The 19,806-nt window shown below is 33.7% G+C and overlaps 1 protein-coding gene across 7 annotated transcripts; it reads right to left on the bottom strand.

The window, feature by feature from the left end:
- Positions 1-56: 56 nt before the first annotated feature.
- On the bottom strand, positions 57-19,013 carry LOC149730464 (integrin alpha-6-like). 7 transcript variants are annotated; one of them, XM_089887035.1, is made up of 29 exons: positions 18,861-19,013; positions 18,219-18,317; positions 17,749-17,882; positions 17,668-17,691; positions 17,332-17,411; positions 17,134-17,272; positions 16,930-17,061; positions 8,744-8,863; positions 8,107-8,217; positions 7,716-7,815; positions 7,536-7,655; positions 7,304-7,484; positions 7,003-7,154; positions 6,199-6,330; positions 6,062-6,143; positions 5,801-5,950; positions 5,582-5,731; positions 5,416-5,525; positions 5,035-5,203; positions 4,713-4,879; positions 3,819-3,976; positions 3,594-3,724; positions 3,350-3,467; positions 3,182-3,240; positions 2,352-2,477; positions 1,084-1,212; positions 794-892; positions 559-691; positions 57-350 (listed from the first exon to the last, which is right to left on the bottom strand). In XM_089887035.1, the coding sequence occupies exons 1-28, from the start codon at positions 18,932-18,934 to the stop codon at positions 584-586; spliced, it is 3,354 nt and encodes a 1,117-aa protein (XP_089743161.1). In that variant the 5' UTR covers positions 18,935-19,013; the 3' UTR covers positions 57-350; positions 559-583. The 7 variants fall into 7 exon arrangements, with proteins under 7 accessions (XP_089743161.1, XP_089743158.1, XP_089743157.1 ...); XM_089887032.1 differs by lacking the exons at positions 559-691; positions 8,744-8,863 and adding an exon at positions 16,725-16,829; XM_089887031.1 differs by lacking the exon at positions 559-691.
- Between the last annotated feature and the right edge of the window lie 793 nt (positions 19,014-19,806).

The raw sequence follows: 19,806 nt of genomic DNA, 5'->3' as shown, positions 1-19,806 counted from the left end.
TATCCTGTATTTTCTGTAACCCAAGGGTACCGGATTCGAAACCTCTTATAAACAACTTCTACTGTGGTTGTATTTATTCGTATGAAGGTAAACAATCTTCATGATTCAATAAAAAAGTTTTCAATAAAAAAGCACCGTTTGCATGCGATAACATTAGTGGGTTAATAAATAGTGCGGTGTGTAACTACGTGTGGACAGTAACGTCAATTTGATGGTCCATACTTTTGCCACGATGTTTGGTGTTGAAGGATGCGATTGCTGGAGACATCGTCGTCTTTGACGTTGCGTGAACGACGAGCTTTATGGGTGCGTGGGTTCGAAACCATACGCCGCCGCTCAAAGAACCCGCACTGTATAAAACATTGGTCAGGAAGTTGGATTCTCGCAACCAAGTGCTACGAAACATTCTATAGAAGACTGATGATGCCAAATATATCTCTTATAAAACTATTCAAATATATTTTTGTCGGTTACTCGTAGCACTTGAATGTTAAACCGATCAATTAAATATCATGTATTACCATTCAATTACAGTGGCATGCACATCGCCATAATTACCGCAACAATATAATGTGTTTGTGAATTAATAAAGCATCCCTTCGGTCGTTTCGTCAACTTTCTTTGAAGCTTGTTTGTGACGTCGTGCTTTGTGATAATCGCCGAAGTCGCGACGTCGTTTGAAGAAGCCGCACTACATTGGGGGGGGGGGTTAATGTATATGTGGGTGTGGGGGTGTGTGTTGTAGGGATGCAGATATTTCACACAAACATGCAACAATGATCACAATACAAACCCTCCATAGCAGAAGAACGATGATCACAAGTAAAATAACACCAGCTAAGGTTGCAACCACAATGATCCATAGTTTCACTTCTTGTTGTGGAGCAATCACCTGTTGGGTGAAACTTGTTTAACCCGGGTTCAAAGCTCCTCACTGTTACTTCATATATTGGAAAAATCACCCACAAAGTTACATACGTGGTAACTTGTAAGCGGGCACAAGGTGTACACCAGTGTTATGCCCCGCCATGCGAGGATAAGTAAGTAACATTCAATTGTAGGAATGATTAAACTGCAACTTACTTCTTCTGACAAAACACTTGTAGCAACCTCATCCGTTACAACAGACGTTGGAGAATATTGGATGTTGGTTCCTGACACAACAACTTCTGCTTTAGAGAACACACGAATCTCACCTATGCCGTTGTATTCCTGTGGCATAGAAACAATATACACTATTACAACATAGATATAGTATATATGTTGTTGCCGGGTGTTTTATACGTGTGAAGGAAATCTTTTGATGTTTCATCCGCCAAACAACGAGACATCAGAGGGTTTGATGGACACATAGATACAACACACACAAAGATACAACACACACATAGATACAACACACACAAAGATACAACACACACATAGATACAACACACCCATAAATACAACACACACATAAACACAACAAACCCATAAACACAACACACACATAAATACAACACACACATAAATACAACACACACATAAATACAACACACACATAAATACAACACACACATAAACACAACAGACACATAAATACAACACACCCATAAATACAACACACACATAGATACAACACACCCATAGATACAACACACACATAAATACAACACACACATAAATACAACACACACATAGATACAAAACACACATAGATACAACACACACATAGATACAACACACACATAAATACAACACACACATAGATACAACACACACATAGATACAACACACCCATAGATACAACACACCCATAAATACAACACACACAAAGATACAACAAACCCATAAACACAACAAACCCATAAACACAACACACACATAAATACAACACACACATAAATACAACACACACATAGATACAACACACCCATAGATACAACACACACATAGATACAACACACACATAGATACAACACACACATAGATACAACACACATAAAGATACAACACACACATAAACACAACAAACACATAAACACAACAGACACATAGATACAACACACACATAGATACAACACACACATAGATACAACACACACATAGATACAACACACACAAAGATACAACACACACATAGATACAACACACACATAAATACAACACACACATAGATACAACACACACATAAATACAACACACACATAGATACAACACACACATAAATACAACACACACATAGATACAACACACACATAGATACAACACACACATAAATACAACACACACATAGATACAACACACACATAGATACAACACACACATAGATACAACACACACACATAGATACCAAACACATAGATACAACAAACCTCAAGAAATGTAGAATTCCAAACGACAGCTCGTAGGTTGATGTCAACCTTGCGTAATTTCTCTAACGTGCCGAGGTAACAAAGAAAGAAAACGCATTTCGCTGAATCGGCCGCTTCGTCGCATTTCTGTGGGGTGTATGCATTTAATATTTTGTTTCTATGTTTGATATGTTGTTTCTATGGCCGATATGTTGTTTCTATGGTCGATATGTTGTTTCAATGTTCGATATGTTGTTTCTATGTTCGATATGTTGTTTCTATGTTTGATATGTTGTTTCTATGTTCGATATGTTGTTTCTATGTTTGATATGTTGTTTCTATGGTCGATATGTTGTTTCTATGCTTGATATGTTGTTTCTATGGTTGATATGTTGTTTCTATGGTTGATATGTTGTTTCTATGGTTGATATGTTGTTTCTATGTTCGATATGTTGTTTCTATGGTCGATATGTTGTTTCTATGGTCGATATGTTGTTTCTATGGTTGATATGTTGTTTCTATGTTTGATATGTTGTTTCTATGGTCGATATGTTGTTTCTATGTTCGATATGTTGTTTCTATGTTTGATATGTTGTTTCTATGTTCGATATGTTGTTTCTATGTTTGATATGTTGTTTCTATGGTCGATATGTTGTTTCTATGCTTGATATGTTGTTTCTATGGTTGATATGTTGTTTCTATGGTTGATATGTTGTTTCTATGGTTGATATGTTGTTTCTATGTTCGATATGTTGTTTCTATGGTCGATATGTTGTTTCTATGTTTGATATGTTGTTTCTATGGTTGATATGTTGTTTCTATGTTCGATATGTTGTTTCTATGGTACTCACCAATGTTTTATGCGACGAGGTCGGAGGGGAAACCACCGGAGACACTTTATTCTCCGGGCCTGCGTGGTTAGCATAGATATATTATAAATTAAAATATATAACATAAACATCATATATAAACTAAAATATATAACATAAACATCATATAATAGACATCATATATATTACCTCCTGCCTCCCTTTTCCTCCTGGTGGCGCCAGAGCTTCGATATTTAAGATTAAGTGGGTTGGTCTGTTTGGTTGGTACGTGGCATATGGTTTCGTTGGTTGCTCCTAATCCTGTTACCTGAACATAGATATCTTATAATAAAGCCTAGACATAGATATCTTATCTTTGATCAATCAAATATAGCAACTACGTGCACATTATACTGTGTATCGATCAAATATAGCAACTACGTGTACATTATACCTGTGTATCGATCAAATATAGCAACCATTTTCCGTTATGGATAACTTGCGGCCATGTTATATTCACATAGACATCCTCTATTTTGCTCGTACCAGCGTTTATTACTTCGTATCCGTGGGTGATATAAGTTCCTGCAATGAAGGAGGGAATCTTACTTATAGTTAAGCTCTTGGTACGTTTTCATTCAGCCTACTGAAACACCCAACACCACCCCCCCTCACCCACCAGCGTCCTGTGGAACCTTCACCGCCGATTCCCCGACAATTTCTCCCCCGAATCGAACTTGATCAACATTCGTATATCCGTCAATCATTATTTTCGCTTGTACACGAACGTTAACGGGATAAGTCACGTTGTCGTCGTGGCCAGGTTGCAAACTTGAGCTGTTTGTTATAATAACAACTTTTATATTAGTAACAACTTTTTTGTTTCAGCGATTAGAGCAGTGATCCCAACCTGTGGGTCGCGACCCCAACTGGGGTCACCTGGCAATTTGCCTGGGGTCACCTGAGGCCTTCTGAGAAGTTTAGAATTTCATTAGTTTAGAAATTTAGAAAGTTAACTCCTAACAATGGGCAGCCCACCACAGAGCGCATCGCGATTTTACTATAGTACTAGACAAACCGGAACACCCTGGGCCTCATTACAGGATTTTCGTTTAATAATGGCAAATATGCTCGGAAAGCAAGATTTTAACGGCAGTTTAGCAGCCATGAAAAATTACAGGATTTACTCGTTTGATTTCAGGTAATTCATTACGTCACAAAGGCCTTTACCATGAAAATAAAAATTTAATTGCTGATTGCTGAAATGCATTTAAGCAAAAGTTTGACTTGAGGTCGCGATTTTATTGCCGGCATCAACCATAGGTAGCCTACGATAGCTACTAGCTAGCCTAGCCTACACTTTCAAAAGCGACCCAACTGATTTTATCCTTGGGGTCACCGCAACTTGGCAAATGTTATAAAAGGGTCACGGCACCAAAAAGGTTGGGAACCGCTGGATTAGAGATTAAAGAATAAATAAAACAAAAAGACAGAAGGCAACAAAGGACAGTCGTTAAACATGCTTTCAGTTAAAAAATATTTCCATTTAATTGGTTGTTACCATCACACTTACGTTAACACCTGTAGTTGAATAACGAAACCATTGGTCTTGTACAATCTTTCATCATTTTCAAGTTTCACAATCGCAGTTATTCGACTGTCAGTTTCAAGTGGATTACCGAGTGAGCATTCAACAAACGACGCGTTGTTGCCTACTGTGGTACATCCTATGTTTGTACCCTGTGGAGGGGGGGGGTTAACACATCAAGTATGAATAATTATTTTCAACTTAAAGTTAATGAGAAACCAAAGTTCACTAACGACTAAACTTGTGACTTCATGAAGTGTTGACACAAAACAGCAGGTTTTACCAATCGAAGTCCACTACCACTTACCGTTGCATTGACTTTGTCCAAACCCACATAGTTAAGTATAGGAGGAAGATACATCCTCAGTTTAGCTTGATGTGCGTCTTCACCAGGCGTTGGATTAGCAATGTTGACGCGTAAACCAATTTCCTCCTCGGTTCCAAGAAGAAGGGTCGGCACTCCGAGGTTGCCTGGTCTGTGGGGGTGTTTACGACAGTCGTTATGACAAGAAGGTTAAGGTTTTGTTTCATACACCTTGTGGCGCTTATGCAGCTCAAATGGTAAAGTTGCGTGGCTAAGCTAACATACACCCACAACGGCAGCAGCATCAAGCCTTGAACCCATCTAACCTCAGGGTTTCCAGCAAGCGAGCCCACCACCAACAACAAACCTTCGACACAAACTTACTTCAACGTCACCCAATCTTCCGATCCCTTATATTTTACCACATAGTTGGCACTCATCATGATCTGGCTACGACATATTTCATCGGGTCCACAATCCTTTGATATTTGAACCTACACAAACAAACATTACACATTGCCCACCAAACATAGCGTTAACATTTATTTACATTAGTAACATCATGGCGTGGTACTTGGTTGTTCAACACGGGGTATTTGTTCAGAGGTATCATGACATTTGTAGTTGGGGGGATGGCTTCCTCCAATACATTAAACGTGAGGTCAAGTTGGATTGGAGATAATTTGTCCTGGACTTCATGCTGGAACGTAAGGGTGGATAATATATGGAAGTATATAAGCAGATTCCACGGTGGCCTCACTGTACATACCGATATATAAACAGGTAAAGTGACGCAAACGCTTTGGCGACTGGATTGTGGTTTTAACTTTAACATTTGTGTGATTGAATCTTGTTGAAGGTTGGTGGGTGAAAATGTTCCACGTGATCGTAAATCGTTTTCCAATCGCTCAGAATCAATCTAGAAAAAATATATGTGCCCAATAATGATCCATACGAACACTACGTGCCCAATAATGAACCATACGAACACTACGTGCCCAGTAATACGTGCTCATCCATATGAACTCACCCTTGCAGTAAAGTCCATATTAACAGCTTCATCGAATGAAATTGGGGTTGAGGTATAATTCATGCAAACAATAGCATTGAACCTGCACGAGGTACATGTTATGGAACGTATCAATATATATGCTATAACATACTTACGTGATAAGTTGATAAGTTATTCCAGTAACGGGGCTCGTGTACGCCACCGTGTGTTCATTTGCATCAGGATTCAAATTGATTTTTTTCACAGAAGCTTTTATTGAAGCATAAACGTTGATTATCGGCCGTGACCTGTATGAATGGGGGGTTATGATGTCATAATCTGAATAGATGGGGGTTATGATACCATAATATGTATGAATGGGGGGTTATGATGTCATAATCTGTATGAATGGGGGTTATGATGTCATAATCTGTATGAATGGGGGTTATGATGTCATAATCTGCATAAATGGGGGGTTATGATGTCATAATCTGTATGGGTGGGGGGTTATGATGTCATAATCTGTATGAATGGGGGGTTATGATGTCATAATCTGCATAGATGGGGGGTTATGATGTCATAATCTGCATAGATGGGGGGTTATGATGTCATAATCTGTATGAATGGGGGTTATGATGTCATAATCTGCATGAATGGATGTTATGATGTCATTATCTGCATGAATGGGGGTTATGATGTCATTATCTGCATGAATGGGGGTTATGATGTCATTATCTGCATGAATGGGGGTTATGATGTCATTATCTGCATGAATGGGGGATTATGATGTCATAATCTGCATGAATGGGGGGTTATGATGTCATAATCTGCATAGATGGGGGTTATGATGTCATAATATGCATGAATGGGTGTTATGATGTCATAATAAAAAAGGCTATAGCAAAAAACAAACAAGGGGGAAGATTAAAATGCCATCACCAGCCACTTATAGATATGCTGCATCATCCAACATTATTCACCTGTACATAACAGCAACTTCAGATAATGAACCAACCAATAGATCGGGATATTCATTCATATCCATGTCTAAACCACCATCCAATGAATATCCGAACCCCGTTACATTAAAGTCGATCAACCCTGATTCAGTAAGGTTGTATGCATGGATCACCTGTCAATCATGTGTGATGTCATTGTGTGTGATGTCATCGTGTGTGATGTCATCTTGTGTGACGTCATTGTGTGTGATGTCATCGTGTGTGACGCCAGCGTGTGTGACGCCATCATGTGTGATGTCATCATGATGTCATATACACTAACCTGTGCAGGTTCCTCATAAACCCCTAGATTGGGGTCAGGATTGCCATGGAATATATACACGGCCCCCGACCCCTTATCAGCCCCAGGAGCCCCAATAGCGACGTCGTTTGTCCCATCCATGTTGATATCGCCCAATGTTGATATAGAGTTCCCAAACGATGAGTCAACATCGCCGTATAATCTGTGAGTCATCATTATTGGTCTTATTTCTTACATATAACGGAACATTTACATCTTGGTGGGCGTTGGACCAATCTTGCTTAACCCCTTGTTTACGTAAATATAAACGGCTCCCCCATATCTTTCCTCCTTGTCGTAATATTGTGGAGCGCCAACCAGCAAATCCTCGCGTCTGAAACATCAATACATGGTACATATTGCATCAATACATGGTATATCACACAGAACTTACCCGTCCCCTGTTATATCGATGACTTTTACATCGTATCCGAACGATGACGCAAGATTTTCACCTTGGAGGATTTCCTTCATCGTCAGCACTTTAGCTACACCTGGTGGTACATAGATATATTATATAACAAAATACACAACATAGAAACAACATATCAAATAGAAACAACATACACAAAATAGAAACAACATATCGAACATAGAAACAACATACACAAAATAGAAACAACATATCAAATAGAAACAACATACACAACATAGAAACAAAATACACAACATAGAATCGACATATCGAACATAGAAACAACATACACAACATAGAAACGACATATCGAACATAGAAACTACATACACAACATAGAAACAACATACACAACATAGAAACAACATACCATCCTCCTCTTTCTCAAACACCACCACGCTTCCTGTATCGTTGGCACGAGGAGCTCCGGCTACATAATTGATGAACCTTCCGTATAATCTTCCCGTGTCGAGCGAAAAACCTGGATGGTTGGGTGCTTAAACATGGGTGGGTTGAATTATTTATCTTTGTGTGGCAGTCGTCATAACACGGGTGTTCTGTTTCATACACCTCGTGTCGGTTTTAAATTACCCAATTTATATATTTTCTTTTTATTTTAAAATTTAATGTAAGAAACATAAAAAGAAAGAAAATTAAAATTTTGTTGATTGGTTTCATGCTGTAGCTGGAACCCTGTGATTGGTTGGTTTGAACATGTGCAGGCTTGTGATTGGTTGGTTTGAACATGTGGAGGCTTGTGATTGGTTGGTTTGAACATGTGGAGGCTTGTGATTGGTTGGTTTGAACATGTGGAGGCTTGTGATTGATTGGTTTGAACATGTAATGTTTTGCGTTTTGTTTCAAAATCACAAATATGAAGTTTCATTGGAACCTTTTTTGTCTCAAGGTCCATATCATGCAAACTATCTTCCTGCTACTTGTGATGAACTACAACTAACAATTACTCTCCATGATTCCCATGCACATGACAACGCATGCCATCATACCGAGGTAAGAGTTTTGGGCCACTGGCTCCTTGCGTAACCTTAACGGCAACTCAGGGACCCAAGCTTTTTCACTTCTAAACCATTGATCTTGACCTTTTACACTGTCAGTAGCTAACATGCCTTTAAACATAAAGTTTGGGTTAAAAACAACCCGTATAAACCCCCTTGTCCCATACGACCCCCTTGTCCCATGCGACCCCCTGTCCCATACGACGCCCTGTCCCATACGACCTCCTTGTCCCATACGACCCCCTGTCCCATACGACACACGACCAATGCCATGAAAAAACAACTTCAACATAAAACATTTAAAAGTTCAAAAGTCAGGGAAACAATTTTCTTTTTAAAAAATAGAATAACGGGAATTTAGAATCGGTAAATTTGTGACGTTTAGTCGTTTAATTGAGGTATTTTATGCAAAAAATAATAAGGTAAATATACAATATTTTACTTTCCAAAAAAAGAAAAAGTCAGCACTTATTGGTGTTTTCATGAATAAAAAAAAAAAACCCAAATATAGGACAACATGTATGAAACATAAACATAGATATATCATTAACATCCTATTAACGCATCAACAATTTTATGAAACAAATTGCTGGTGGAACCAGACGCAACATAAATATCTTATACCTCAACATAGATATCTTATACCTCAACACAGATATCTTATATACCTCAACACAGATATCTTATATACCTCAACACAGATATCTTATATACCTCAACATAGATATCTTATACCTGAACACAGATATCTTATACCTCAACACAGATATCTTATATACCTCAACACAGATATCTTATATACCTCAACACAGATATCTTATATACCTCAACACAGATATCTTATATACCTCAACACAGATATCTTATATACCTCAACATAGATATCTTATATACCTCAACACAGATAACTTATATACCTTAACACAGATATCTTATATACCTCAACATAGATATCTTATATACCTCAACATAGATATCTTATATACCTCAACACAGATATCTTATATACCTCAACATAGATATCTTATACCTGAACACAGATATCTTATACCTCAACACAGATATCTTATATACCTCAACACAGATATCTTATATACCTCAACACAGATATCTTATATACCTCAACACAGATATCTTATATACCTCAACATAGATATCTTATATACCTCAACACAGATAACTTATATACCTTAACACAGATATCTTATATACCTCAACATAGATATCTTATACACCTCAACATAGATATCTTATATACCTCAACATAGATATCTTATATACCTCAAACTTCACAGACATCTTACTGAATAACTAAATATTTGCGATTTGTTTGTTGTGTGTTGTATCACCCATATATAATGTTGTATTTCACCCATATATAATGTTGTATTTCACCCATATATAATGTTGTATTTCACCCATATATAATGTTGTATTTCACCCTTATATAATGTTGTATTTCACCCTTATATAATGTTGTATTTCACCCATATATAATGTTGTATTTCACCCATATACAATGTTGTATTTCACCCTTATATAATGTTGTATTTCACCCTTATATAATGTTGTATTTCACCCATATATAATGTTGTATTTCACCCATATACAATGTTGTATTTCACCCATATATAATGTTGTATCACCCATATATAATGTTGTATTTCACCCTTATATAATGTTGTATTTCACCCTTATATAATGTTGTATTTCACCCATATATAATGTTGTATTTCACCCATATATAATGTTGTATTTCACCCTTATATAATGTTGTATTTCACCCTTATATAATGTTGTATTTCACCCATATATAATGTTGTATTTCACCCATATATAATGTTGTATTTCACCCATATATAATGTTGTATTTCACCCATATATAATGTTGTATTTCACCCTTATATAATGTTGTATCACCCATATATAATGTTGTATTTCACCCTTATATAATGTTGTATTTCACCCTTATATAATGTTGTATTTCACCCATATATAATGTTGTATTTCACCCATATATAATGTTGTATTTCACCCTTATATAATGTTGTATTTCACCCTTATATAATGTTGTATTTCACCCATATATAATGTTGTATTTCACCCATATATAATGTTGTATTTCACCCATATATAATGTTGTATTTCACCCATATATAATGTTGTATTTCACCCATATATAATGTTGTATTTCACCCATATATAATGTTGTATTTCACCCATATATAATGTTGTATTTCACCCTTATATAATGTTGTATTTCACCCTTATATAATGTTGTATTTCACCCTTATATAATGTTGTATTTCACCCATATACAATGTTGTATTTCACCCTTATATAATGTTGTATTTCACCCTTATATAATGTTGTATTTCACCCATATATAATGTTGTATTTCACCCATATATAATGTTGTATTTCACCCATATATAATGTTGTATTTCACCCTTATATAATGTTGTATTTCACCCATATATAATGTTGTATTTCACCCATATATAATGTTGTATTTCACCCATATATAATGTTGTATTTCACCCTTATATTATGTTATATCACCTATATACAATGTTGTAGTTCACCCTTATATAATGTTGTATTTCACCCTTATATAATGTTGTATTTCACCCATATATAATGTTGTATTTCACCCATATATAATGTTGTATTTCACCCATATATAATGTTGTATTTCACCCATATATAATGTTGTATTTCACCCATATATAATGTTATATCACCCATATATAATGTTGTATCACCCATATATAATGTTGTATTTCACCCTTATATAATGTTGTATTTCACCCATATATAATGTTGTATTTCACCCTTATATAATGTTGTATTTCACCCATATATAATGTTGTATTTCACCCATATATAATGTTGTATTTCACCCTTATATGATGTTGTATTTCACCCATATATAATGTTGTATTTCACCCATATATAATGTTGTATTTCACCCATATACAATGTTGTATTTCACCCTTATATAATGTTGTATTTCACCCATATATAATGTTGTATCACCCTTATATAATGTTGTATTTCACCCATATATAATGTTGTATTTCACCCATATATAATGTTGTATTTCACCCATATATAATGTTGTATTTCACCCTTATATAATGTTGTATTTCACCCATATATAATGTTGTATTTCACCCTTATATAATGTTGTATTTCACCCTTATATAATGTTGTATTTCACCCATATATAATGTTGTATCACCCATATATAATGTTGTATTTCACCCTTATATAATGTTGTATTTCACCTATATATAATGTTGTATTTCACCCTTATATAATGTTGTATTTCACCCATATATAATGTTGTATTTCACCCATATATAATGTTGTATTTCACCCTTATATAATGTTGTATTTCACCCATATATAATGTTGTATTTCACCCTTATATAATGTTGTATTTCACCCTTATATAATGTTGTATTTCACCCATATACAATGTTGTATTTCACCCTTATATAATGTTGTATCACCCATATATAATGTTGTATTTCACCCTTATATAATGTTGTATTTCACCCATATATAATGTTGTATTTCACCCATATATAATGTTGTATATCACCCATATATAATGTTGTATTTCACCCTTATATAATGTTGTATTTCACCCATATATAATGTTGTATTTCACCCTTATATAATGTTGTATTTCACCCATATATAATGTTGTATTTCACCCTTATATAATGTTGTATTTCACCCATATATAATGTTGTATTTCACCCTTATATAATGTTGTATTTCACCCATATATAATGTTGTATCACCCTTATATAATGTTGTATTTCACCCATATATAATGTTGTATTTCACCCATATATAATGTTGTATTTCACCCATATATAATGTTGTATTTCACCCTTATATAATGTTGTATTTCACCCTTATATAATGTTGTATTTCACCCATATATAATGTTGTATTTCACCCATATATAATGTTGTATTTCACCCATATATAATGTTGTATTTCACCCATATATAATGTTGTATTTCACCCTTATATAATGTTGTATTTCACCCATATATAATGTTGTATTTCACCCATATATAATGTTGTATTTCACCCTTATATAATGTTGTATTTCATCCATATATAATGTTGTATTTCACCCATATATAATGTTGTATTTCACCCATATACAATGTTGTATTTCACCCATATATAATGTTGTATTTCACCCATATATAATGTTGTATTTCACCCTTATATAATGTTGTATTTCACCCATATATAATGTTGTATTTCACCCATATATAATGTTGTATTTCACCCTTATATAATGTTGTATTTCACCCTTATATAATGTTGTATTTCACCCATATATAATGTTGTATTTCACCCATATATAATGTTGTATTTCACCCTTATATAATGTTGTATTTCACCCTTATATAATGTTGTATTTCACCCATATACAATGTTGTATTTCACCCATATATAATGTTGTATTTCACCCATATACAATGTTGTATTTCACCCTTATATAATGTTATATCACCTATATACAATGTTGTATTTCACCCTTATATAATGTTGTATTTCACCCTTATATAATGTTGTATTTCACCCATATATAATGTTGTATTTCACCCATATATAATGTTGTATTTCACCCATATATAATGTTGTATTTCACCCTTATATAATGTTGTATTTCACCCATATATAATGTTGTATTTCACCCTTATATAATGTTGTATTTCACCCTTATATAATGTTATATCACCCATATATAATGTTGTATTTCACCCATATATAATGTTGTATTTCACCCATATATAATGTTGTATTTCACCCATATATAATGTTGTATTTCACCCATATATAATGTTGTATTTCACCCATATATAATGTTGTATTTCACCCATATATAATGTTGTATTTCACCCTTATATAATGTTGTATTTCACCCATATATAATGTTGTATTTCACCCATATATAATGTTGTATTTCACCCATATACAATGTTGTATTTCACCCTTATATAATGTTGTATTTCACCCATATATAATGTTGTATTTCACCCATATATAATGTTGTATTTCACCCATATATAATGTTATATCACCTATATACAATGTTGTATATATATAATGTTGTATTTCACCCTTATATAATGTTGTATTTCACCCATATATAATGTTGTATTTCACCCATATATAATGTTGTATTTCACCCATATATAATGTTGTATTTCACCCTTATATAATGTTGTATTTCACCCTTATATAATGTTGTATTTCACCCATATATAATGTTGTATTTCACCCATATATAATGTTGTATTTCACCCATATATAATGTTGTATTTCACCCATATATAATGTTGTATTTCACCCTTATATAATGTTGTATTTCACCCATATATAATGTTGTATTTCACCCATATATAATGTTGTATTTCACCCTTATATAATGTTGTATTTCATCCATATATAATGTTGTATTTCACCCATATATAATGTTGTATTTCACCCATATACAATGTTGTATTTCACCCATATATAATGTTGTATTTCACCCATATATAATGTTGTATTTCACCCTTATATAATGTTGTATTTCACCCATATATAATGTTGTATTTCACCCATATATAATGTTGTATTTCACCCTTATATAATGTTGTATTTCACCCTTATATAATGTTGTATTTCACCCATATATAATGTTGTATTTCACCCATATATAATGTTGTATTTCACCCTTATATAATGTTGTATTTCACCCTTATATAATGTTGTATTTCACCCATATACAATGTTGTATTTCACCCATATATAATGTTGTATTTCACCCATATACAATGTTGTATTTCACCCTTATATAATGTTATATCACCTATATACAATGTTGTATTTCACCCTTATATAATGTTGTATTTCACCCTTATATAATGTTGTATTTCACCCATATATAATGTTGTATTTCACCCATATATAATGTTGTATTTCACCCATATATAATGTTGTATTTCACCCTTATATAATGTTGTATTTCACCCATATATAATGTTGTATTTCACCCTTATATAATGTTGTATTTCACCCTTATATAATGTTATATCACCCATATATAATGTTGTATTTCACCCATATATAATGTTGTATTTCACCCATATATAATGTTGTATTTCACCCATATATAATGTTGTATTTCACCCATATATAATGTTGTATTTCACCCATATATAATGTTGTATTTCACCCATATATAATGTTGTATTTCACCCTTATATAATGTTGTATTTCACCCATATATAATGTTGTATTTCACCCATATATAATGTTGTATTTCACCCATATACAATGTTGTATTTCACCCTTATATAATGTTGTATTTCACCCATATATAATGTTGTATTTCACCCATATATAATGTTGTATTTCACCCATATATAATGTTATATCACCTATATACAATGTTGTAGTTCACCCTTATATAATGTTGTATATCACCCATATATAATGTTGTATTTCACCCATATATAATGTTGTATTTCACCCATATATAATGTTGTATTTCACCCATATATAATGTTGTATTTCACCCATATACAATGTTGTATTTCACCCTTATATAATGTTGTATTTCACCCATATATAATGTTGTATTTCACCCATATATAATGTTGTATTTCACCCATATATAATGTTGTATTTCACCCATATATAATGTTGTATTTCACCCTTATATAATGTTGTATTTCACCCATATATAATGTTGTATTTCACCCATATATAATGTTGTATTTCACCCATATATAATGTTGTATTTCACCCTTATATAATGTTGTATTTCACCCTTATATAATGTTGTATTTCACCCTTATATAATGTTGTATTTCACCCTTATATAATGTTGTATTTCACCCATATATAATGTTGTATTTCACCCATATATAATGTTGTATTTCACCCTTATACAATGTTGTAATTCACCCATATATAATGTTGTATTTCACCCTTATATAATGTTGTATTTCACCCATACATAATGTTGTATTTCACCCATATATAATGTTGTATTTCACCCATATATAATGTTGTATTTCACCCATATATAATGTTGTATTTCACCCATATACAATGTTGTATTTCACCCTTATATAATGTTGTATTTCACCCATATATAATGTTGTATTTCACCCTTATATAATGTTGTATTTCACCCATATATAATGTTGTATTTCACCCATATATAATGTTATATCACCTATATACAATGTTGTAGTTCACCCTTATATAATGTTGTATATCACCCATATATAATGTTGTATCACCCATATACAATGTTGTAATTCACCCATATATAATGTTGTATTTCACCCTTATATAATGTTGTATTTCACCCATATACAATGTTGTATTTCACCCATATACAATGTTGTATTTCACCCATATACAATGTTGTATTTCACCCATATATAATGTTGTATTTCACCCTTATACAATGTTGTATTACCCTTATATAATGTTATATCACCTATATACAATGTTGTATTTCACCCATATACAATGTTGTATTACCCTTATATAATGTTGCATTTCACCCATATATAATGTTGTATTTCACCCATATATAATGTTGTATTTCACCCATATATAATGTTGTATTTCACCCATATATAATGTTGTATTTCACCCATATATAATGTTGTATTTCACCCATATATAAAGTTGTATTTCACCCATATACAATGTTGTATTTCACCCATATATAATGTTGTATTTCACCCATATATAATGTTGTATTTCACCCATATATAATGTTGTATTTCACCCATATATAATGTTGTATTTCACCCATATACAATGTTGTATTTCACCCATATACAATGTTGTATTTCACCCATATACAATGTTGTATTTCACCCTTATATAATGTTATATCACCTATATACAATGTTGTATTTTTTACCCATGTAACTATTCTGATGGATACTTCCTTTAACATCACCGTCGTCGCTCCAAAGCTCAACGGGGAAAAACGACTGTGCCTGTAGCTCATTTGAATAAACAGCTCCTAAATATTCATCACAAACTTGTTTATGATGTCACACATACGTGTTATGATGTCACACATAAGTACTATGATGTCACACACAAACAATCACATATACAACCTGTCCAATGTAGAGGGCCGGGCATTCCAAACACAATGTCCTCATCCACATCGTCAGCGAATGCAACTGACGTACCAGCTTGCGAATATCCATAAAATGCTTGCGTGTATGAACCATCGGGATCAAGTTTACCTTTAACATGTATTGTTATATAACAATCTACATTATATGACATCACAATACACATTATGACATCATACCCACCTATACAAGGTATATGTTGGCTTTGAAATTCAATAGGTTGAAGATTATTCTTGAGTACATAACATCTGCCTAATTCAGCCTCCCATATAATCCCCCTGCTACCCCCTCCTCCACGTATAGTGAACTTATGGGCACATACCTTCATGATGGGGTTAATATATTAGTACCAGCATCTACTTGTGTTCAACCCAAACTTACAGCTACTTTCCCCCCCGGTTTCTGTGGACGAACCACGACGCCCAACCATTGGTTTGAATTGTTTACTTGCAATGAATTTGCTGGAATATATTCAAATGTAAGTTGGCTGCAACAACAAGTATATTAGCAAATACAACAACAACAACGATCGACAACAACAGTCGACAACAACAGTCGACAACAACGATCGACAACAACGATCGACAACAACGATCAACAACAACGATCGACAACAACGATCAACAACAACGATCGACAACAACGGTCGACAACAACAGTCGACAACAACGATCGAAAACAACGATCGACAACAACGATCGACAACAACAAACCCACCTTGTGGCAGAGGTGTCCCGATCACTGAAGCAAATATTATTTTAGCGTTAACATTATTTGATAATTATGACATCATAATACCTGCATCATCAATAACAATGGATTGACAACCATTCTTGTTCATGTTCACCCCACATTTAAACAAAGCTCCCGGCTTGTATGAGTCCTCACTATGGTAGCCCTCGGCATCGGCTGTGGGGGCCCCGACCAACATTCTGTTCGTCATATTTAACTATGATGTCATATTTAACTATGATGTCATAATCAACTATGATGTCATAATCAACTAAGATGATCTATGCTAACGAACCTGATAGTGAAGATCAAACTAATTGAAACAATTAGAATGAAATTAAAAGCAAAACGAAAGTCGTTAAAACTTGCAACGGGTAATAACTTGTTGCATCTATAATATCTATCTATGATGTCATAATGGTGGCTACAGTTTAACAAACATGTTATAATAAAACTGAATGATCAATAATTTAATCAGGAAACCAAATATTGACCTATATAAAGTAATTAATACACGACCATGTTAATCAACTTACACGGCATCATTTAGGTTGGTAACATCTTCTGTGACGTGGTGTAAAGCTACAGATAATCCAAACAAGCTGCCAGGTGGCCCAACTTTTATTATAGGTAATCTGGAATATATATGTTCGTGATATATGTTACACCAATGTTATTCACGGGTTGAAAACAATTTGTCCGCGCAATATCCAACATGGCTGCATGTTGCTCTTGCGATTTCAATTGAAAATAGGAAACAAACTTAAACACAACTCATTGAAAGTAAATGCAGCAACAGACCACAAAAGTTTGCCATACATATATACACCATGTTAATATGAAGTAGCTTGTTTTAATATTTGTAGCGTGGCCGACCAATAAAGATTGACAGCGTTTGTTTATTCACAAACCTCCAACTTCATTTGCATAAATTTTGGAAAACCCTTATTATTATTATTAACGTGATACAAGAAATCATATTTATTAAATATTTCCGAAGTTTCTTCTCCCACCCGGCAAGCCTCGATCAGGGAAAACGAAATGTCAGAATTATACTACGTTGTATACTGAAGTAGTTAAAAAGTCTACATTATGCGTACCATGTATTTTACATTATTAGCAGAAGTAACATTATGTTCATATACTTCATATTAGAAACATTATTATAATTATCTTACCTGTCTTCTAAATTAAACGAACTGCATAGCAAAACAAGAAGGCTGAACAGTACAGAGAATAATACATCCTTCATTATTAACTCATATATACAAACAATTTATATGATTATATAAATCTAATAAGAATGATTCCTGTAAATAGGTTGTTGTTTATTTCTTGTCGCACTAATTATACAAAACTTTTTTATACAAACTTTATTTATTTCTTCGAATACGATAGCGAAGTTAATTTAATAAAGAGAATGAACGGTTAGAACAGACTATGAGTAAAAACTAACGACGGTGTAACGCTAACTAATCTTATACTGTCTATATAATACCCATCTTACCCCCCACGACCCATCTTACCCCCACATAGGAGTGGCTCGCCGGAAACAATAGAATTAATTTCACACCGATTCAAGATTATTCAACGTTTATCGTTTCCTGTCTACCGCCATCTACCGACTTTAATAATAATGGGGAGGACCGCTATAATTAGCGTGTTGGCGCTTTTTAATATTAATTGTATTATTAACATTATATTGTCACAATTATACATGGTGATGCAATAATACTTTTATCAATTAACTAGTATGACGTCATAAGACAGTAATGAGAAAATTTAAAGCATAATTACGTCATAAAAATTCCACAATGTCATGTTCACGAGCAATATGACGTCACAACGAGAGAGCAGAGCTCTTTGTGAATGAAGGTAAACGCGTTTGGTGGAACTTTTGTTTCCGTGAATTTAAAGATTAATTTTTAATCTAAACATCCATTTTAAAATTGCTAATTATATTTTATGTGATTTTAAAACGCGCGAAACTTTAAGATGAAACGCAAATATGAATTGATCTTCGTACCTTGATATCGAGCAATACAGAATGTTAAACTTATTGTGGATCCGGGTTAGCTCGACAGCGAGCATGGTGGTTATATTCGTGTTGTTACGTCATATGTT

The sequence above is a fragment of the Ciona robusta genome, chromosome 10 (assembly GCF_009617815.1).
Source record: "Ciona robusta chromosome 10, ASM961781v2".
In the NCBI taxonomy this organism is placed as follows: Eukaryota; Metazoa; Chordata; class Ascidiacea; order Phlebobranchia; family Cionidae; genus Ciona; species Ciona robusta.
Note: the sequence above shows the minus strand (reverse complement) of the source record. Positions and strands in the feature narration are given on the sequence as shown.